The 22,928-nt window shown below is 48.3% G+C and overlaps 1 protein-coding gene across 3 annotated transcripts; it reads right to left on the reverse strand.

The window, feature by feature from the left end:
- Positions 1-3,974: 3,974 nt before the first annotated feature.
- NFATC2IP (nuclear factor of activated T cells 2 interacting protein) lies at positions 3,975-20,121 on the reverse strand. 3 transcript variants are annotated; one of them, XM_035267273.3, is made up of 9 exons: positions 19,728-20,121; positions 18,918-18,990; positions 16,192-16,309; positions 14,583-14,663; positions 14,304-14,490; positions 11,443-11,587; positions 11,205-11,314; positions 6,651-6,747; positions 4,687-5,640 (listed from the first exon to the last, which is right to left on the reverse strand). In XM_035267273.3, the coding sequence occupies exons 1-9, from the start codon at positions 20,112-20,114 to the stop codon at positions 5,570-5,572; spliced, it is 1,269 nt and encodes a 422-aa protein (XP_035123164.1). In that variant the 5' UTR covers positions 20,115-20,121; the 3' UTR covers positions 4,687-5,569. The 3 variants fall into 3 exon arrangements, with proteins under 3 accessions (XP_002756056.1, XP_035123164.1, XP_054098702.1); XM_002756010.6 differs by having other exon boundaries at positions 3,975-6,747; XM_054242727.2 differs by lacking the exons at positions 4,687-5,640; positions 6,651-6,747; positions 11,205-11,314; positions 11,443-11,587 and adding an exon at positions 13,503-14,025.
- Positions 20,122-22,928: the final 2,807 nt, after the last annotated feature.

The following is a 22,928-nucleotide window of genomic DNA, read 5'->3' on the forward strand; positions in this document are numbered from 1 at the left end:
CTGCCTCAGCCTCCAGAGTAACTGGGACTACAGGCATGCGCCACCACGCCTGGCTAAGTTTTGTATTTTTAGTAGAGACAGTGGTTCACCATGTTGGTCAAGCTGGTCTTGAACTCCTGATCTTGTGATCTGCCAACCTCAGCTTCCCAAAGTACTGGGATTACAGGCATGAGCCACCATGCCCAGCTTACTGGTTTACTTTCTTAATAAACTTGCTTTTACTTTGCACTGCGGACTCACCCTGAATTCTTTCTTGGGTGAGATCCAAGAACCCTCACTTGGAGGTCTGTATCAGGACCCCTGTCCTGTAACAGAACTACTGATACAAACTAGAAATATTGTGTTAAGTGAAAGAAGCCAGACACAAAACACTGCATACTGTGTTGTTCCATTTATATGAACACGCAGAAAAGGCAAAAGTAAGGTGACAAAAAGCAGATTAGTCATTGCCTAGGGTCACAAGCAGGAGAAGGAAACCTTTGCATACTTATATACATTTACTAAAACTCACTGAGGCCAGGCATGGTGGCTTACACCTGTCATTCCAGTGCCTAGGGAGGCTGAGACGGGAAGATTAAGGCTGGGAGTTCGAGGCTGCAGTGAGCTATGATTGCACCACTGCACTCCAGCCTAAGTAACAGCAAGACTCTGTCTCTTCGTAAACAATTTTTTTAAAAAACACATTTAACTGTATACTTAAAATGAGTCAATGTTTAGGCATATTAATTAAACTACAATAGGCCAGGCCTGATGGCTCACACCTGTAATCCCAGCACTCTGGCAGGCCGAGGCAGGCGGATCACTTGAGGTCCAGAGTTCAAGACCAGCCTGGCCAAAATGGGGAAACCCCATCTCTACTAAAAATATAAAAATTTGCCAGCCACAGTGGTGAACGCCAGTAATCCCAGCTACTTGGGAGGCTGAAGCAGGAGGTTTGAACCCAGGAGGTGGAGGTTGCAGTGAGCTGAGATCGCAACACTGCCTCCAGCCTGGGAGACAGAGGGAGACTTCACCTAAAAAAAAAAAAAAAAAAAAAAAGAATAAAAAAAGGAAAGAAAATAAAAGATCATCTGGCTGCAGAATGGAAGATAGATTTGAGAGGCCAGAGGGAAAACAGCCACCTGTGAAGTGGCTGTGGCACTAGCCTAGGCTGCAGGCAGTGGTGGCTTGGAGAGGGACAGAGGGAGCTGATTTGGGAGGGAGCTGGGACCGTTAAGTTGAATGGGTGATGCAGTGGGTATGGGGGATGAAGAGGGATAGAGGGTGAAGCTTTTCTGGCTTGTGCAGAGATGGATGGTGGTGGGATTCTTTGAGACAGGAATTTAATCATTCAACAAACATTTGTCAGAATATTACTGTGTCAAGGTGTCAGACACCAAGATACTTTTTTTTTTTTTGAGATGGGATCTCGCTCTTTTGCCCAGGCTGGAGTACAGTGGTGCAATCACAGCTCACTGAAGCCTCGAACTTCTGGGCTCAAGCAATCCTCCCACCTCAGCCTCCTGAGTAGCTGGGACGACAGGCATGTACCACACACTTGGTAATTTTTTGTTTGTAGAGATGCGGTTGCACTAGGTTGCCTAGGCTGATCTGGAACTCCTGGCCTCAAATGATCCTCCTACTTCAGCCCCCTGAAGTGCTGGGATTACAGGCATGAGCCACTGCAGCCCAGCCGAGATATATATATATATATATATATATATATCCACACATATATACGTATATACGTATATATGTGTGTGTGTGTGTATATATACATACATATATATATATATATATTTTTTTTTTTTTTTTTTTTTTTTTTTTTGAGACGGAGTCCCGCTCTGTCGCCCAGGCTGGAGTGCAACGGTGCAATCTCGGCTCACTACAACCTCCAACTCCCAGGTTCAAGGGATTCTCTTGCCTCAGCCCCCCCGAGTAACTGGGATTACAGGTCACCACCACCACGGCCAACTAATTTTTTTGTATTTTTAGTAGAGATGGGGTTTCTCCATGTCGGCCAGGCTGGTCTGAAACTCTTGACCTCAGGAGATCCACCTGCCTCAGCCTCCCAAAGTGCTGGGATTATGGGCATGAGTCACTGTGCCCGGCCCCAAGCTTCTGTTTTTCTTCTGTAAAATGGGAATAAGAACACCTGTCTCACAGGATTGCTCTGAGGATGAATGAGGTTATGAAAAGCGCCAAGGTTGGTATGTGACACTTAGTAAAGGCACATTAAAGTTTCAAGGGTTTGAGAACTTAAATCAGGAGTTTGAGAAAGAACATCCAGGGCCAGATGCAGTGGCTCATGCCTATAATGCCAGCACTTTGAGAGGAAGAGGCAGGAGAATTGCTTGAGGGCAGGAGTTCCAGACCAGCTTGGGCAACCTAGGGAGATTCCATCTCTACACAAAAATTTAACAATTAACAGGTGTGGTGTCCTACACCTGTAGTCCCAGTTACTCAGGAGACTGAGGTGGGAGGACTGCTTGAGTCCACAAGGTCAAGGCTGCAGTGAGCTATGACAGCACCACTATACTCCAGCCTGGGTGACAGAGCAAGACTGTATCTCAAGAAAACAAAACAAGGCTGGGCATGATGGCTCACACCTATAATCCCAGCACTTTGGGAGGCAGAGGCAGGCAGACTGCTTGAGCTCAGCAGTTCAAGACCAACCTGGGCAACATAGCAAGATCCCGCCTCTACAAAAGATACAAAAAAAAAAAAAAAAATTAGCCAGGCATGCTGGCACGTGTCCCCAGCTAATCAGGAGGCTGAGGTAGGAATATCACTTGAGCCTGGGTGTCAGAGGTTGCAGTGAGCTGAGATAGTGCCACTGCACTCCAGCCTGGATGATAGAAGACCCTATCTCAAAAAAAGAGGAAAGAAAGATCACTCTAGAGATTCTTTTAGACATGTGAAAGGATGAACAATCTCATCATAGAAGAAATGCAAAGTCTTTTACAATGAGTGCTCTATCCCATATCCTTCCCAGATTAACTCAGGGGAAGGTATGAGGAAACTGGAACCTTCCAGCACTTGCTAGGGGACATGTAAAGAGGTACAGGCACTTTGGTTAGCAATCTGACAGTATTCAAGAATTAGTGACCAGTGGTTCCACTCCCGGATGGAAGCTCCCAAGAAAAATCGCACACAGGTACCCCAAGGGGATCACTACAACATTGCTTGCAATAGTGACATCCTGGAATTAGAACTTAGTTATAAATGACAGAAACCCTAAAATAACTGTGATTTTAAAAGGACAGCAGTCCCTCTTTCACGGGAAAGCTCAGAGGTTAGCACTGCCAGGCCAATGAGGTGCTATATGAATGTTGTATCCAGGTGTGAATCCAGGCACCTTCTCTCACTGTCCTGGCCCGTGTGGCTTCTGTTCCAGAGGACACAAGTCAGTAGGGCTGCTCCACTACCAGTAAGGCAGGAGGCAAGCAGAGTACAAGCTTCCTGCTATGCACACTTCTGGGAAGTGGTACCTTACTCCACTTACACCCCAGGAGCCTGTATTGGCTACATCTAGCTACAATGGAGGCCAAGAAGTATTCTAAATTTTTTTTTTTTTTGAGACAGGGTCTTGATCTGTTGCTCAGGCTGGAAGGGGTTGGTACAACCATAGCTCATTGCAACCTCAACCTCCTGGCTTCAAGGGATCCTCCCACCTCAGCCTCCCAGGGTACTAGATAGGATTTCAGGTGTGTGCCCCGCTACCCAGCCACTGTTTATTCTGAGTATCTGTGCTTCACTAAAAACGATGGGTTCTAGTATCGCAGAAGGAGGAAGAATGGATATAAAGGAATAACTAACGATCTTTGTCACAAGGATTTTAGTGGGGGTCACATTAGGGCCACAAGGACAAAACTCCTGCAGTATACACAAGTTGAACATATTACCATTTATTCTGTTGAGGTTAAATATATCATTTTAACATATTCAAAATGATTAACGGACATTTAAAAAACTGAAAAAGTGGAGCACTGTACCATGTTATGGATGATTTTAATGTCATCAAAGAAATGCGACATTCCAACAAAACATTTTAAGAAGTTGACATATTTTTGTTATAATCATGCAAGTATCAGAGAAAGATTGATGGCTTATTTTTTTAGTAGACATTACTGAGAAAACTGGCTCATTATATCACAAAAAGTGAAACTTGGATCTAATATGCAAAGGCGCATTTCACTGGATTTTTTTTTTTTTTAAGAGAAAAGGTCTCGCTGTGTTGCCCAAACCGGTCTCAAATTCCTGGGCTCAAGCGATCCTCCTGCCTCTACCTCCCGAGTACAAAAGTGCATCTCAAATAGTTTTAAAGTAATGTTTAATATTTAGCAAGCAGTATAGCCCAGCATTAACCTATCAGAAGAAGTGCCTGACTGTTGAGAACAGATGCAGCCAAGGCGCCAGCCCTGTGTGTACCAGCTAGCTTTCAGTCCTGTGTAGTATTCTCAGTATGAAAGGAAAAGCTGAATAGCTAAAAGGAGAAAATGTAAAATATCTTAATGCTATTAAATAAGCAATCAAAAAGCAACCAGCTGCAGGATTATAGTTCATACGGTCTACACTAAGAATTTCTTTATCTTTTATTTTTTTGAGACAGTCTCACTCTGTCACTCAGGCTGAAGTGCACTGATGCGATCTCGACTCACTGCAACCTCCACCTCCCAGGTTCAAGTGCTCCTCCTTCCTCAGTAATCCCCAGTAGCTGGGATTACAGGCATGCGCCATCACCTCCAGCTAATTTTTGTATTTTTAGTAGAGACGGGATTTCACCAAGTTGGTCAGGGTGGCCTTGAACTCTTGGCCTCAAGTGATCCATCCAACTCGGCCTCCTAAAGTGCTGGGATTACAGGTATGAGCCACCACACCCATTCAAAATTAAGAATTTCTTATCAGTGAAGGATACCCTTAGACACAGAAATTTTCCATTTTTTCCCCCACTTTAAATTTTTTTTTTTTTTTTTTTTGTAGAGACGAGGTCTCACTATGTTGCCCAGGCTGGTCTTGATCTCCTAGGCTCAAGCGATCCTCCCACCTCGGCCTCCCAACGTGCTGTTATTATAGGTGTGAGCCTCCATGCCCAGCCCAAATATGCATTCTTGGAGTTATTTGCAGTTGCCCAGGAATGTACAAGCCACTACTGAAAATAACCCAAAAAAAGACAAGAAACCCCAAGAAAAAACAGGCAATGAACAGAAAGGGAAACCAGAAAGGCTGGTAGGTGAAAAAATGCTGATAGGTGAAAAAATTCCCCAAATGAATGCTGATCAGATGAATCTACATTAAAGCACAGCACCACTATCTACCCATCAGACTGACAAAAATCAGGAAGTCCAGCAATACAAGTGCTGGCGAGGATTAGGAGAAATGGGCGGTCTCAAGTAGGAGGGTCAGTCACCATTCTAAAGAAAAATCTGGAAAACCATAAAGAAACTGATCTCTATGACCTGTAAGCTCATCCTGGGTACATATTCCGGTGAACGTTTCACACAAGCACAGAAGGGGACACACGAAAGGATGTTTATCGTGGCCTTGTGTCCGGTGCCGACAGGTCGGAAGCACCCAGGTATCCCCCACTTTAGGCAATGTGTGTAAATTCCAATTGACACTGTGGAGTGCCATGTGGCAGGTCAAAGCAATGGTGCATTTCTAGAAGAGGGAATAGGGCTATATCTTAACACACATTGGGTGAAAATGGCATAAGACCTATTGAACAATAGCACTATGTACAGTAAAAGCACATATTCACACATGAAATTTGGTATTTTACAATACTACATTCATATTTAAAGACATGGGCGCTTATGGGAGAGGATGGTATAAAGAAATGGAAAAAAGCCATAAAACCAGAGAATCCTCATATGGGACTGTATTCCTGAGATCTAAAACCAAAGGGCTGAATGTGCTGTTATGCCTTAAATGTGTGCACCAGGAAGTGTAAACTAGAAAGGGTGGCTCTGAAGGGTCCTGGGGTGAGAAAGACACCCTGGGCTGAGAATCCACCACCTTTACCCTTCAATAGAGTCCCCCAGTTGTCTGCTTATGCTTCAGCCAACATGTGTGAGCTTGGTCATTTCCTGCAAGCCAGGCAACCACACCAGTGTATGAGCCTCAAGCAAATGTCAGTCCCAAGGCACAGATGGGACTAAGGCCTCTGCTGGGCTAGACATGGTGTAATTCCCAGGCCTGGAAGCTCATACCCAACCCTCATTTATTTCAACTCACTTTCAGTATGTGCATAGTTTCATAGAGCAGACCTTTCCATGAGGGTAAGGGGATAATGGTGAAAGGGGAAGGGTAAGGGGACATCTCCAGGTCACAGGGCTGCAAAACCCAGTATGACTTGTAGACGGAGCCACAGGCCACTCAGAGCAACAACACCCACAGAACTCACCAAGTAGTTAACGGCTCTAAACGGGAGTCAACAGGAGAGAGGACAAAGGTCACTCCTTGATTTTGCTGCAGCTTAAAGATAAGTTCTACCTCAGCGTCTGCTAGCCCTTACGGGGCAAAAAGGGGGAATCATTCTCCCCAAGTCCAGGCTGGGCCTTCAAACAGGAAGATACCCTGGACTGAGATACCCTGACACCCTGGGTGTCAGCCCCAGACCTCAATGAGGTCCCCAGATTCCATGCCCAGGTCAGCCGGCAGCTCCTTGCCTGAAAGCTTTGTCCCATCAAAGAAGAAGGAGAGCTTCTGTCCCGAGAGCCCCATGGCCTCCTCGTAGCGGGACATAAGGATCTTGAGAGGGGAATCCTGGATGGAGAGAAACGAAAATGGATGTCAGAGCATGAAAACGGGGTTGGGGAGGGAATCCCGTAGGGACAAACAGGGAACTTGGGACAGGGAAGTCGGTGGGGGGGGAGGGGACAATAAAGTCAGGGCCCCATGGGGGAAATCATGAGAGGACAAAAAAGCCAGCCTAGCTGGCTCCTCTCTGGGAGCTGGGACAAATCCCCTCATCCCTCTGGGCTCCAAGTTGCTCAAGTAGAGGGTGGGGGCCACACGCCCAAGCCTTAGGAGTGTAGGCTTCAAGCTAGGCAAGTCCTGCTAGGCTCGGCCTCCTCCTCTATGAAATGGAGGTGTGTACCAATAAGAGAACCCAGATTCTAGAGTGAGGCTGAGCCAAGCTGGAGGGCAGGTTCTCCCACCTACTAGATAGGTGACCTTAAAAACCATTATGTCCCCCAGAAAAGACACCTTGAGGTCTTAACCCCTGGTAAGTGTGAATGTGATGTGATTTGGACATGGGGCCTTTGCAGATGGAATCAAATTGAGCTTGTACTGGATTAGGATGCACTAATGCCAAGGGACTGGTAGACCGCTCAATGCAACCTCCGCCTCCTGGGTTCAAGCGATTCTCCTGCCTCAGCCTCCTGAGTAGCTGTGACTACAGGCACAGGCCACCACACCCAGCTAAGTTTTTGTATTTTTGGTAGAGACAGAATTTCTCTACCAGGCTGGTCTCAAACTTCCGCTTTGGCCTCCCAAAGTGCTGGGATGACAGGCTTGAGCCCCTGCACTGGCCTGGGACTGGTATACTCATGAAACAGACACAGGCCGGGCACAGTGGCTCACGCCTATAATCCCAGCACTTTGGGAGGCCGAGGCGGGTAGATCACGAGGTCAAGAGATCGAGACCATCCTGGTCAACAAGGTGAAACCCCGTCTCTACTAAAAATACAAAAATTAGCTGGGCATGGTGGTGCGCGCCTGTAGTCCCAGCTACTTGGGAGGCTGAGGCAGGAGAATTGCTTGAATCCAGAAGACGGAGGGTGCGGTGAGCTGAGATCGTGCCATCGCACTCCAGTCTGGGTAACAACAGCAAAACTCTGTCTCAAAAAAAAGAAACAGACACAGAAACACAGACATAAGGGGAGAGCACACGCGATAACAGAGACAGAATGGAGTGCACCTGTACGCCAAGAACACCAAGGACTGTGGGCCACCGGCAGGAGCCAAGAAGAAAGAAGGCAGGTTCCACGAAGAGTCCCTGAGGGACTGCATGATGTTGTCAAATATATATTTGGTCTTTGTATGTTTCCTGGTATAAAATTCCTAAAATCCTTGGGCTCTTCAAAGAGTTAAGTAGCTTTTTGCATGCTAATGAGTTGACTGGTGGCTGGCAGCCTCCAGAGAGCTTCAGGAATGGTGACAGTCACTAGAAAGACCAAGGTAGGATAAGAGAGTTGGGACTTTTTCCCACCCTCACCCCCCAACCTCTAAGAAGGAGAGAGACAGTGAAGGTTGAGCTACCCCCAATGGCCAGTGGTTTAATCAGTCATGCCTATATAACAAAGCTTCCATAATAATCCAGAGGACAGGGTTTGGAGAGCTTCCCAGCAGTTGACTATGTGGTGGTTCCTCGAGAGTGGTGCTCAGGCAAGGTATGGCAGCTCTGCGCCCTTTCTCATGCTGTGCCCTATGCATCTCTTCATCTGAATCCCTTGTAACATCCTTTTATAATAAACCAGTAAACATAAGTGTCTCCGTGAGCTCTATGAGCTGCTCTAGTAAATTAAACCCAAGGAAGGGGCCAGGCACAGTGGCTCACGCCTGTAATCCCAGGACTTTGGGATGCCAAGGTGGGAGGATTAGTTAAGCCCAGGAGTTTGAGTCCAGCCTGGGCAACATAGTGAGACCTCCATCTACACAAAATAATTTAAAAAATTAACCAAGGGTAGTGGCATACATCCATAGTCCCAGCTACTCAGGAGGCTGAGGTGGAAGGATCACTTAAGCCCAGGAGTTTGAAGCTATCGTAAGGCATGATTGCACCACTGCGCTCCAGCCTGGGCAACACAGGGAGACCTTGTCTCTTTTAAAAAACAAAAAAAGAGAGAAAAAAAATCTTAGTTTTTTCCCCCGTATCTTCAGAGACCCTGGCTCTGCTCACATCTTGATTTCAGACTTCTTCCCTCCAGAACAACGAGAGGGAAGCTACCCAATTTGTAGTACTTTGTTACAAAGGCCAAAATACAAAAAAGTGGGGTGCTGCTGGAATAAATGGTTAAATGTAACAGTGGCTTTGGGATTGGATCAAGGCTGGTATAATTTTTTTTTTTTTTTTTTGGGATGGGGTCTTATTTGTGCCCCAGGCTGAAGTGCAGTGGCACAATCTCAGCTCACTGCAGCCTCAATCTCCCAGGCACAAACAATCCTCACACCTCAGCCTCCTCAGTAACTGGAACTATAGGCATGCACTAGCATGCTGGGCTTATTTTTGTATTTTTTTTTTTTTTTTGTAGAGGCAGGGTTTCACTATGTTACCCAGGCTGGTCTTGAACTTCTGAGCTCAAGCAATCTGTCCACCTCGGCCTCCCAAAGTGTTAGGATTACAAGTGTGAGTCACCACGCCTGGCCAAAGCTAGAAGAATTTTGAGGTGCATGTTAGAAAAAAACCTAGACTGCCTTGAAGAGTCTGCTCGTGGAAATATGGACTTTAAAGGGAAAGTCCCTGCAGGCTCAAGAAGAGAACAGGTGCAGAGAAAGCTCCTATTATCTTACAAGGATAAATATATTGTTAGCAATATGAATATTAAAGGCGTTTCTGGTGAGGTCTCTGTAGGAAATGAGGAATGTGTTACTGGTAACTGGAATAAAAGTTTCCAATAAAGGTGGCACAATCATGGCTCACTATAGCCTCAATCACCCAGGCTCAAGCAATGCTCCTGCCTCAGCCTCCTGGGGAGCTGGGACTACAGATGCTGGGATTACAAGTGTGAGCTACTGCACCTGGCCCAATTTCTTCCTTTTGAAATGGGAATGTCTATCCTATGTCTGTCCCATCACTGTATTTTGGAAGCCAATACTTATTTTCTAGATTTTATGGATCCACAGAGAGAGAGGAATTTTGTCCCAGAATGAACCATACAAAGTCTCATCCCAAACTGATTTAATGATTTAGAAAATAAGATTGGGACTTCTTGAGTTGATTCTATTTAGATGAGATTTTGGACTTAAGAGTTGATGCTGGGATGTTGGAATGGGATGAATATATTTTGGAAATGGGAAGGCCATGAGAACTGTATCACCTGAAAAGGTATTCTGTGGTCCTAATCCCTGGTAAATGTGAATGCGACCTTATTTGGAAGCAGGGACTTTGTGGATATAATCAAGTTAAGATGAGGTCATGCTTGGTTAGGGTGCGGTAGCCCAACATGACCTATGTCCCTCCAAGAAGAGAGAACAAACACAGACAGAGACACATGGAGAACACCATGTGATCACAGAAGCAGAGACTGGAGTGACACAGCTTCAAGCCAAGGAACTCTGGCCACTAGCAGAAGCTACAAAGAGGTAAGGAAGGTTTCCACTCAGAGTCTCAGAGGGAACAAGGCTCTGCCAACAGCTTGATTTCAGACCTCTCGTCTCCAAAGTGTAAGGGAAGAAGTTTCTATCGTTTTAAGCCACCCAGTTTGCGTATTTTGTTGCAGTGGCCTTAAAAAGTGAATACAGGCTGCACACAGTGGCTCACGCCTGTAATCCCAACACTTTGGGAAGCCGAGGCGGGTGGATCACTTGAGGTCGGAAGTTTGAGACCAGTCTGACCAACATGGAGAAACCCTGTCTCTACTGAAAATACAAAAATTAGCTGGCCACGAGCACCTGTAATCCCAGCTACTCAGGAGGCTGAGGCAGGAGAATCACTTGGACCCAGAAGGCGGAGGTTGCAGTGAGCCAAGATCATGCCATTGCATTCCAGCCTGGGTGACAGAGCAAGACTCCGTCTCAAAAAATAAATAAATAAAACAACTTTAGCAAGTTGCTTATTCCACCTCTCTAGAATTCAGTCTTCTTACTGCCAAATGAGGATAACAACAGTGGGTTCCCACATCAGATTGTTGTGAAATTAAGTAAGATCCTGAATGTGAGGAAATCCTCAGCATGGGATCTGACACTTAGCCACATGGCCTTTGTTATTATTTTGATGGGTTTTATTGATTACTGTCCAAGGGTCCTTTCTGTTTTAATCAAGAGTCAGGAGACTGAGAGGGCACCCAGACTAGGGCAGACAGTGCCAGCAGAAGCAGGGAGGGAAGTTGAACAATGGGTTTTCCCACTGGCTAGGACGGCTGGGAACCCAAGAACATGGAGGGCAGTGTCTCCTGCAAGTCAAGATTAGGGGACTCCATCCTGCATTAACTGGCAAGAGAGACAAGAGGCGGCAGAGGAGAGGGTGAGGGGTGTGGAGAGCCATCTCTCCCACTCACTCGAGACAGTGAGACTTCCAGCGTCTGGTGTTTCTCCTTCCCCTGCACCCGGAGCTGGAGCTGTTGGGATGTCTCTGTGGCCTCTGGAGAACTTGCTAGTACCACACAGTCTGTGGGGGGCAGAATCAGGAAGCCAGGCTAAGTTGGGGCTTAGAAGCAGGGCCCATGCTGAACATCTCCCCATATCCCCTTCCCCTGGCAAACATCTCAAGGCCCCACCTCCCTGCCTCCCTCTCACCAATGATGTCAGCCACTCCGAGCTTTAGGGTCCTGGGAGTGGCAGTAGGGGATAGCTCTGTCTCTCCAAAGAGCAAAAGGATCCTGCTTGGGGACACCCCAAGGTGGGCAGCCATGTGGTCCACCACACTCTGCAGGGGCTCCGACTAGGGATGGGACAAAAAGCAGAAGAGGTCTTCCTGCATCGAAATCCACCCCCACACCACCACCACCAAACACAAGCTCTGGCCTTAGCTACTTGCTAAGCTCCTCATCGGTGAGTTTCATCATATTTACCTGGTAAGGTATAGAATAAAATTGTGTTAGCAAGGGATACTGGCAAGTAACATAAAGAAATACAGCAGCCATAGGTTAGGACAAAGAAAGGGGTGGTGGGGATTGTGGCAAACTGGAACTCACATGCCAGCCAGACAAGCTAGCTGTTATGGAGTTCCAGCTGATTGGCACTATGTGGGAACGTGGGCCAGTGTGACTACATCTTCCTATTTTTCTCTTTTTTTTTTTTTTTTTGAGACAGAGTTTCACTCTTGTTGCCCAGGCTGGAGTGCAGTGGCATGATCTTGGCTCAGTGCAACTTCTGCCTCCTGGGTTCAAGCAATTCTCCTTCGTTAGCCTCCTGAGTAGCTGGGATTACAGGTGCTCACCACCACACCCGCCTAATATTTTTAGTAGAGACAGGGTTTCATCGTGTTGGCCAGACTAGTCTCGAACTCCTGATCTCAGGTGATCCACCCGCCTCGGCCTCCCAAATACAGGTATTACAGGCGTGAGCCACCGTGCCAGGCTGAATCTTCCTATTTTTTAAGAGAAGCCAGAAATCCAGACCTTTTTTTTTTGTTTTTGAGGCATAGTCTTGCTCTTCTACCCAGACTGGAGTGAAGAGGTACCATTTTGGCTCACTACAACCTCTGCCCTGCAGGTTCAAGCTATTCTCCTGCTTCAGCTTCCCAAGCAGCTGGAATTATAGGCGCCCACTACCACAACTGGCTAATTTTTATATTTTTAGTAGAGACAGGGTTTTTAAGATGTTGGCCAGGCCGATCTCAAACTGCTGACCTCAGGTGATCCACCCACCTCAGCCTCCCGAAGTGCTGGGATTACAGGCATGAGCCATCGTACCTGGCCAGAAATCTGGACCTTTGTATGAAATTACCCATCACAAAGCTGACAACAAACTTGTATATTTTTAAAGCACTCGGCCAGGCATGGTGGCTCACACCTATAACCTCAGCATTTTAGGGGGCTGAGGTTAGAGGCTTGCTTCAGGTCAGGAATTTATCAGCCTGAGCAGCAAAGCAAGATCCCATTTCTTTTTTTTTTTTTTTTGGAGACAGGGTCTTGCTCTGTCACCCAGGCTACAGTGCAGGGGACTACAGGTGTGCGCCACCATGCCTGGCTAATTTTTTTATTTTTAGTTGAGACAAGGTCTCACTATTTTGTCCAGGCTGGTCTTAAACTCCTGGCCTCAAGTGATCCTCTCACCTTGACCTCCCAAAGTGCTGGGATTACAGGCGTGAGCCACCATGCCTGGCCCCCATCTCTGTTTCAAAAATAAAATAGGCTAGGCATGGTGGCTGATATCTCTAATCCTAGCACTTTGCCAGGCTGAGATAGGTGGATCACTTGAGATCAGGAGTTCAAGACCAGTCTGACCAACATGGTGAAACTCCATCTCTACTAAAAATACAAAAATTAGCCGGGCGTGGTGTGGGGCACCTGTAGTCTCAGCTACTCAGGAAGCTGAGGCAAGAGAATCGCCTGAACCTGGGAGGCAAAGGTTTCAGTGAGCCAAGATCATGCCACTGCACTTCAGCTTGGGTGACAGAGTGAGACTCCATCTCAAAAAATAAAAATTAAATAATAAAATAAAAGTCTACAGGGAAAAAAAAGTAGACACACTGCTGAAAAAGCAATGGGCTGCCAGTTAGCAACCTCTGGCTTAGTTGCTTGAATGATACATGATGCGTCAGTAATGGTAAACATCTGTTATCATTCTTGGTGTTGAAACAGGGTCATCCCTACAAAACTATCAGGCTTGACCAGGAAGCTGGGGAAGCTCAGGGTGACTGAGTGGCATCTGCTCTGTCCAGGGCATTGAGAGCAAGCCCAAGAAGGAAGCCCAGGGTCCTAGGAGGGAAAGTAGGAAGGACTCCCAAAAAAAAAGTTTCTCAGAAGACAAGATGTGGCCAGGTGCAGTGGCTCATGCCTGTAATCCCAGCACTTTGGGAGGCCAAGGCGGGTGGATCACGGGGTCAAGAGATAGAGACCATCCTGTCCAACATGGTGGAACCCCGTCTCTACTAAAAATGCAAAAATTAGCTCGGCAGGGTGGCGCTCGCCTGCAGTCCCAGTCACTTGGGAGGCTGAGGCAGGAGAATCTCTTGAACCCGGGAGGTAGAGGTTGTAGTGAGCCAAGACTGCACCAGCCACTGCACTCCAGCCTGGCAACAGAGTGAGACTCAGTTGCAAAAATAAATAAATAAATAAGATGCTTCATACCTGAAATCCCAGCACTTTGGGAGGCCAATGAGGGACAATCGCTTGAGCCCAGGAGTTCAGAACCAACCTGGACATAGTGAAATCGCTTTTTGAAGAAAAAGAAAAAAGAAAGACACAGGATGCTTATGTGGAGCCTTGAAGAATGGATAGAAAGTTTGCCAGAGAGGGGAGCACTGGGAAAATGCAGACAGAGGAAACAAAAAGTGTGAAGGCATGAAGGACTGAAAAGAATGACAGGCAGCTCCAGAGAGCAGGCTGGGAAAAGGATGACACAGTCCCTTCTGCCAGGACACCCCTGCTGGACACCACCATCTCTCTAGAGGCATCTCCTGGGTCCTTCTCCCATGGGCCTCAGGCACTCACCATTCTGACAGGAAACCTGATCACGTCAGCCCGGCACCGGATTTTGAGGGGGAAGAGTCGGGGAGTCTCCGGGAGGATGGGCCCTTCCACCAAGACCACTTCATCCTCTCGGCCCTGTTGGTCTTGGCCCTGAGGTGGCTTGGGGCTCAGGCAAGAACGGAGATCCTGGAGGCGCTTGTTCACCTCTCTGCGGTGCAGACAGGACTCTGGGTCAGCTGGAGTCAGCCACCCTCCCAAACTGCCCTTTTCCATCCCAGCCAGAACCCCTGCACTTGGCACCTTAATTTCTTGAGTGCCCGAGTATGCTTTCTGCTTTTGGTCCTTTGTGAAGATGTGGGCAGAGGACAGCTGTCCTGATTCCTGCAGAAGCAAGAGAAGGCAGGATGGAGGCAGTGGAGAGAGCCTGACCCCACAAATCCCTAGGAACCAGATTCCTGGATAATCGAGAGGAGCACAGTCGGACGCAATGGCTCACACCTGTAATCCCAGCACTCTGGGAGGTTGAGCCAGGAGAATCGCTCAAGCCCAGGAGTCCAAGACCAGGCTGGGCAAGATGGGGAGACCCTACTTCTACTAAAAAAAATTTTTTTAATTAACCAGGCATGGTGGCACACAGCTGTAGGCACAACAGAACAAGACTCTGTCTCCAAAAAAAAATGCCTCAGGCTTTCCCAGTCCCCTACCCCTGCCTTCCAGTGAAATGGGGCTCCCTTTTTATTTTTTAAATGTATTTTTACGTTTTTAGAGATAGAATTTCATTCCATTGCCCAGGCTGGAGTGCAATGGCGCAATCTCAGCTCACTGCAACCTCCACCTCCCGGGTTCAAGCAATTCTCCTGCCTCAGCCTCCAAGTAGTAGACTCCAAGTAGTGGCGCCTGCCACCACATGCAGCTAATTTTTTATTTTTTAGTAGAGAAGGGGTTTCACCATGTTGACCAGAATGGTCTCAATTGCTTGACCTCACGATCCACCAGCCTCGGCTGCCCAAAGTGCTGGGATTACAGGCATGAGCCACCACAACCGGTCAGCATTATTTTTATATTTACATAAAAATGACACTGTGTATCATTCAAATATTCAAATATTAAGGAAGAAAATGCCTCACTTTTGAGATTAAATCACTTCCAGGAAAATATCCAGTAATATCTGACAGAGAACAAGCACTTACTATATGTCCAGTGTTGCCCTGGCTGGTCTCAAACTCGTGGGCTAAAGAAATCTACTCCCCTCAGTCTCCCAAAGTGCTGGGACCACTGTACCCAGTCAAATGTTAACTCTTGATTGACTCAGCAATTCACTGACACAAATGCCACTATTATCCCTGGCTTTGGGGGTTTTTTGTTTGTTTGTTTGCTTTTTAGAGACAAGGTCTCACTCTGTTGCCCAGCTTGGAGTACAGTGGCATGATCATTGCTTGCTGCGGCCTCCAACTCCTGGGATCAAGCAATCCTCCCACCTCTGCCTCCAGAGCAGCTGGGACTACAAGTGTGCACCACCATGCCAGGCGTGTGTGTGTGTGTGTGTGTGTGTGTGTATGTGGCGGGGGGGATAGGGTCTCTCTATGTTACTCAGGCTATAAAACAGGGTTTTATAGATGAAGAAAGAGAAGCATGGAGAGGACAGGGAAGCTGGCTTGGAACCACGCCTTAAACTGGCATTACTAGAGTCTGAGAATCCACTCCCAAGGGTGGTCCTGAAGGGTTCACTGTCACCCTCTGGAGTAAGCCACCTCTTTTCCCAAGCACTTCAATCCCCACATGAACCTCAACAGTCCTTCTATCCCTTCTTCTTACCCTTTCAGAAGTCACCCAAGGGTCCTGCCTACCTCAACTTACCCCTCCAACTCACTTCCTGCTCCCAGGGCCTAAGGGCCCTGGCCTCACTCACAGAAACTCTGTCCTTTTCTTCTCTTCTTTATCCTTAGTCCTCAGCTTTGTCTTCCAGGGAGAGCCTGGTGATGGGGAGTCCTCATGGTAGAGACCACTCAAATCTGCCTGCTCCACCTCTGAAGGCAGAGGAAGAGAAAGTAGAAGGGGGTTAGCCAAGGGTGGCCAGCGAAGGCCAAGGAGAAACAAGTCAGAGGCTTCAAGAAGGTCCCTAAAAAGGAGGAGACCATGGAGCCCCTGGTACACACAGAGAAAAATGATAATATCTGGAAAGGCGGCAGGGGATGAGACTGCTATTTTAGTATAAAGATCGCTCATATTGGCTGGGTGCGGTGGTCCATGCTTGTAATCCCAGCACTTTGGGAGGCCAAGGCGGGAGGATCACCTAAGGTCAGGAGTTCAAGACCAGCCTACCCAACATGGAGAAACCTCGTCTCTACTAAAATACAAAATTAGCCAGGCATGGTAGCGCATGCCTATAATCCCAGGTACTCAGGAGGCTGAGGCAGGAGAATCGCTTAAACCCGGGAGGCAGAGGATGCAGTGAGCCGAGGTCGCACCATTGCACTCTAGCCTGGGTAACATGAGCGAAACTCCATCTCAAAAAAAAAAAAAATCGCTCATATCAACTTAAATTTCTCATGAAAAGAAACCAGGTATTATATTCTATAATATAGAAATTTCTGTCCATTTGCCTGCCATCAATAAAGGATCATTACAAACCACGAAAATAAATACTATGAAAATTAAAAATGGTAAGAAACCCAAGATCAGGGGACATGTAGCAATGTCTAGAGAAAATTTTGCTTATCAAAATGTGGAGGGCGAGGGGGCTGAGGTGTAATATTTCCCAGGGATGGAAGTCAGGATGCCACTAAACTTTTACAAAGTACAGGACAGCTTCCAACACCAAAGAATTTTCCAGTCCAAAAAATGTCGGTAATGCTAAAGTCGTGAAATCCTCTCTTAACTAAATATGACAGCTGCCAGAGGCCTGTGATTCTGCTTTTTTTTTTTTTTTGACACCCGACTCTTACTGTGTCACCCAGGTTGGAGTGCAATGGCATTATGGCTCATTGCAGCCTCGACTTCCTGGGCTCAGGTGATTCTCCCATCTCATCCTCCTGAGTAGCTAGGACTACAAGTAGACATCACCATGCCTGATTTGTTTTTTATTTTTTATTTTTGTAGAAACAGGGTCTCTCCATGTTGCACAGGCTGGTCTCAAACTCCTGGGCTCAAGCAATCCTCCCGCCTCAGCCTCCCAAAGTGCTGGGATTACAGTTGTGAGGCACTGTGCCCAGCCAATCCTGCATTTCTAGCAAGCTTCCAAGAAATGCCATATACAGCTGGGTCCACATTTTGAGTAGCAGGAATAGAGGTACCTTTACATAGTACTTCTATGTCCTAGGTACTGTCCTAAACCACATACCCAGCCAAGAGACCACTCTCTCTACATTCCCTTTTGTTAATTCTCACCAAAATCTGCACTAAAAGGGATTCTACTACTATCCCCACTTTCCTAACGAGGAAATTGAAGAATTGAGAAATTAAGAAACTTTCCCAGGCCAGGCATGGTGGCTCATGCCCGTAATCCCAGCACTTTGGGAGGCTGAGGTGGGCGGATCAGCTGAGGTCAGGAGTTCAAGACCAGCCTGGCCAACATGATGAAACCCCATCTCTACTAAAAATACAAAAATTAGCCGGGAATGATGGCAGGCCCCTGTAATCCCTGCTACTCGGGAGACCAAGACAGGAGAATCGCTTGAAACTGGGATATGGAGGTTGCAGTAAGCTGAGATGGTACCAGTGCACTCCAGCCTGGGCAACAGAGCACAACTCTGTCACAAAAAACAAAAGCAAAGAAACTTGCCCAAGGTCACATAGCTATTAAGAAATAGAGCTGGGATTCAAACCCAAGCTAAATAACTCCTGTCTGCCCTCAATCACCCTACCATACTCCCTTATGGTATAAGAGTCTTGGTCCAAGGTCTCCATTTGCCCAGTGGACTATTTCCTTATTAGACTTGATTCCTATTCTCTGTGCTTGAGTTGTTTGCAAAAAATGCATCACTGGGCTGGGCGCAGTGGCTCACACCTGTAATCCCAGCACTTTGGGAGGCTGAGGTGGGCAGATCACTTGAGATTAGGAGTTCAAGACCAGCCTGACTAACATGGAGAAACCCTGTCTCTACTAAAAATACAAAATTATCTAGTCGTGGTGGAACATTTCCATAATCCCAGCTACTCGGGAGGCTGAGGCAGGAGAATCACTTGAACCCGGGAGGCGGAGGTTGCAGTGAGCCAAGACCATGCCATTGCACTCTAGCCTGGGCAACAAGAGCAAAACTCCATCTCAAAAAAATATATATATCACTTGGGGAGGACAAAGGGCAGCCCTGATAAGATTCAGAGAAGACCCTGCTGGCTCCAGTATTCCCAAGAAACTTGCTGCAGATGTAACAAGATGTCACAGATACTCAACACCTCCCCCTATCCTGCCCCCAAGGACTACAGAATCAGCCTTCCTGCGGGTGGCACCAGAAATGTATACATTAACACATACTATGCCTGTTAATCCAGCTCCTGTGGCTAGGATGCAGGAGTCCCCTCTCCCATGCCCTTTTCTTGAGCCTCAGGAAACAAGTGACTGCAGGAATATAAACCCCAGGAAGACTCCTAAGAGAAGCCAGCGCTTAGTGTTTCTCCCTGGAGGCCCTCTCTTACCTTCCTCAGCCCCTGGAGGGTAGAGTTTCAGGAGGGATAGGTCGTCTGGGATAAGGTGAAGGCTCCTTTCAACCTGCAAAGACAAGAAGGGAGAGGGGGTCAAGCCCAAGTCAAGTCCTTCCCTCTACGGAAAGAAAAACCTAGGGGTAATTCTCCCGACACCCAGCTCCTAAATCCCTCCTAAGATCGCGGACACCTTGGCCCTCTCCTGGCGACTTAGGAGTCCAGATTCTCCAGGATTCAGAATGGAATCCCTTCGCCCTTTCCTCAGTCTGCCTAAGGCACTCTGAAGATGTATGTTTTGTTGTCCTTTTTAACTAGATTACTAGCCGCCCCTCTATCACGGAACTCTTAGGGACTCCCAGCCCCCTAGCTCACATGACCATCGGAGGACCCCAGCCTCCTGGAGCCACCTTGTCCTCTCTGAACCTGCATGGACCCCAACCCCCAATACCTCAGCTCCCTGGCTTCATTAGCCATGGGCCCCAACCTCAAAATACAACCGCTTCGGGTTCTTCCAGTCCCTCTAAATCCACAGGAACCCCAGCTCTTCAGCCTCGCTATGCCCCCAAGACTCTAACTCCTAGGAATCCTAAACTTGCAATGCATCCCAACCTCCTTCACCACCCCGGTCTACAGAAAGTCCCGGAGCCCTGTCTCTCCCTGCCTCCAACACCCTAGCACCACAGGGCCAGCCCCAGAACCCCAGCCCCAATACTCCTACAACCCTACCCTCCCCGAACGCCGGCCCCTCCCTGGAGACCAAGCCCCTGGCCCTTCCGCCCGTCCCCTCTCCGGGACCGGCCGCACCTTCCCCGAGTACACCGGAACCAGCGGCGCCTCCCCGGCATCCAGCAGCAGCCGGCGCCGCCGCCTGACCGGCTCCCGTGGGGCTCCAGCGGGTCGCGCGTCCGCCCCTTCGCTGTCACTGTCGCTGTCATCCCGGGACGCGGCCGGCCCAGGAATCTCCGGGGGCGCAACCTCAACCGCGTCAGCTGCACCGCAAACAGTGGCGACTTCCAGAATTTCCTCATCGCTGTCGCTGACCAAGTCCACAGACACCACGTCCAGAGTGCCCCGGGCTGGAGACCGCTGAGCCCGAGGACGCCGGCCCCGGCCGCCCCGGCCGCCTCGACCCCTTCGGCCGGCACCGCTACCTCGGGACCAGCGGCCCCGCTTCCCCCCAGATTCCGCCATGGCACACGCTCCGCCACCACACACGCCCGCCTCCTCACGCCTCTCCCCGCCCACTTCAGAGACTTTCGCCTTTCATTGGACAAACAGCCTGCTCGTTAGCACCTCTTCACGCCCACACGCTCAGGATCCGCCTTTCCGCCTTTTCATTGGTCTCTGTACCCGCTTATTATGCGTCCACCACTGAAACCAAGGCGCCAAAGATTCCAATCACCTCGGCGCAATCAGCGTAGGTTTCGATTCAGTCGGCCTCACTCATTGGCTGGGTCCCCTCTCCACAGACTAGCCTCTCCCGGACCCTCCCATCTAAGACACCGATCTTCTTGCTTAGTTAGGAGCGGGGCGTCCTGGGAAATGTAGTCCTCAAGCGCTAAGGCTTCCGGAAGGAAGAAAGCGGGCCTGGTGAGAATTCTCTTCTACAGTGAGAATTCCTTGGAGAAACTGCGGATATGACCAGGCGCAGAGCCTTACGCTTGTAGTCCCGGCACTTTGAGAGGCTGAAGCGGCAGATCGCTTGAGCTCGGGAATTGAATCCAGCCTGGCCAATGTGGCGAAACCGCGTCTCCACTAAGAAGGCAAAAATTGGGCGCGGTGTCTCATGCCTGTAATTCCAGCACTTTTGGGTTCCTAGGCAGGCAGATCACCTGAGGTCGGGAGTTCAAAAACAGCCTGACCTGTAATCCCAGCACTTTGGGAGGCCGAGGCGGGTGGATCACGAGGTCAAGAGATCGAGACCATCCTGGTCAACATGCTGAAACCCCGTCTCTACTAAAAATACAAAAAATTAGCTGGGCACGGTGGCGCATGCCTGTAATCCCAGCTACTCGGGAGGCTGAGGCAGGAGAATCGCTTGGGCCCAAGAGGCCGAGGTTGCAGTGAGCCGAGATCGTGCCATTGCACTCCAGTCTGGGCAACAAGAGCGAAATTCTGTCTCAAAAAAAACAAAAAGAGTGCAGAAAATACTCGGGCGTGGTGGCACCCCGCTGTGGTCCCAGCTACCTCAGGATCGCTGGAGCCTGGGAGGCGGAGATCGTACCACCGCACCCTAGCCTGGGTGACAGAGCCAGACTCTGTCTCAAAAATAGTTTTAAAAAATAATAAGGCTGGGCTCAGTGGCTCACACCTGTAATCCCAGCATTTTGGGAGATCTAGGCGGGCGGATATCCTGAGATCAGGAATTCCAGACCAGCCTGACCAGCATGGTGAAACCCCATCTCTACTAAAAATATAATAATTAGCCGGGCATGGTGGTGCATGTCTGTAATTCCAACTAATCCGGAGGCTGAGGCAGAATAATTGCTTGAACCCGGGAGTCAGAGGCGACAAAGTGAGACTCTGACTCAAAAAAGAAAAAATAAATTTTTTTTTTTTTTGAGACGGAGTCTTGCTCTGTCATCCAGGCTGGAGTGCAGTGGCATGATCTCGGTTTACTGCAACCTCCGCCTCCCCGGCTGAAGTGATTCTCCTGCCTCAGCCCCCGGAGTAGCTGAGATTACAGGTATGTGCCACCACGCCCAGTGAATTTTTGTATTTTTAGTAGAGACGGGGTTTCACCATGTTGGTCAGGCTGGTCTCAGACTCCTGACCTCAAGTATCCATCCGCCTCGCCCTCCCAAAGTGCTGGGATTACAGGATTGAGTCACTGCACCGGGACCAATTTTTTCTTTTTTTTCTTTTCTTTTCTTTTCTTTTCTTTTTTTTTTTTTTTTTTTTGAGACAGAGTTTCACTGTTGTTGCCCAGACTGGAGAGCAATGGCAGGATCTCAGCTCACCTCAACCTCCGTCTCCCGGATTCAAGCAATTCTCCTGCCTCAGCCTCCCGAGTAGCTGGGATTACAGGCATGCTACGCTAATTTTGTATTTTTAGTAGAGACGGGGTTTCTCCATGTTGGTCAGGGTGATCACATTCAGCCCAGCATATGTAAATCTTTATGATGGCTACATAAGCCTCTTGCCAGTCTCAGAACTCAGGAACTCAAGGACCTGGGAGCCCTGAGAAAAAGCAGGGGTCAAGGGAGTTAGCTCCCCTGCCTCCCAGTTCCCCCAAGAGGGTAAGAGCCTGGCTTCTAGTCATGCTCCAAGATGCAGACTACTTTCTGTCCTAAAGATATGAAAAGTTTGTGTCTACCCACGCCTAACATACAAGCCAATTCACTAACACAGGTAGTCGCCCCACTTACCATTATAAAGTTAGACTGGGGCCAGGCAATGGTGGCTCGCGCCTGTAATCCCAGCAATTTGGGAAGCCAAGGTGGGTGGATCACTTGAAGTAAGGAGTTGGAGACCAGCCTGGCCAACATGGTGAAACCCCATCTCTATTAAAATACAAAAAAAAGTAGCTGGGTAGGGTGGTACGGACCTGTATTCCCAGCTACTCAGGAGGCTGAGGCAGGAGGATCACTTGAATCCAGGAGGTGGAGGTTGCAGTGAACCACTGCACTCCAGTTTGGGCAACAGAGGGAGACTGTCGCAAAAAAAAAAAAAAGCTGAACTACATTTGACTAAAGGTATTGTCAAGTCCTCTTACTTGAGGACTAGTCATTGTTTATCTTGAAAACATGGTATTGCAACCTCCCTATAAACTTGGGAAGAAAGGAGAGGGAGAAATGAAAAGAAACCAGGTTTGCAGTGTGCTAGCATTGATCTCAGGACAGCTGCTCCCTGACCTGCTTCCCCATAGGCAGCTGGTGCCTGTTGTCCCACAGTATGTAGCCCCTGTCACAAAATTATTCTTCCCCCTAACTTCTCTCGGATCACAGCTTGGACATTACACAACATTAAGTGTTCCCTTTTAGATATTCCTTCGGGTGTTGATGG

This window comes from Callithrix jacchus, chromosome 12 (genome assembly GCF_049354715.1).
Source record: "Callithrix jacchus isolate 240 chromosome 12, calJac240_pri, whole genome shotgun sequence".
Lineage (NCBI taxonomy): Eukaryota > Metazoa > Chordata > Mammalia > Primates > Cebidae > Callithrix > Callithrix jacchus.

Coding starts and splice junctions, on each gene's coding strand:
- NFATC2IP (XM_035267273.3), bottom strand. CDS start 20,114: ATGGCGGAATCTGGGGGGAAGCGGGGCCGCTGGTCCCGAGGTAGCGGT. Junction 16,310..18,917: donor CCCTCCAGGGGCTGAGGAAG/GTAAGAGAGGGC, acceptor CTCTGCCTTCAG/AGGTGGAGCAGGCAGATTTG. Junction 5,641..6,650: donor TGATGGGACAAAGCTTTCAG/GCAAGGAGCTGC, acceptor TCCCTCTTCTAG/AAATGCACCATTGCTTTGAC.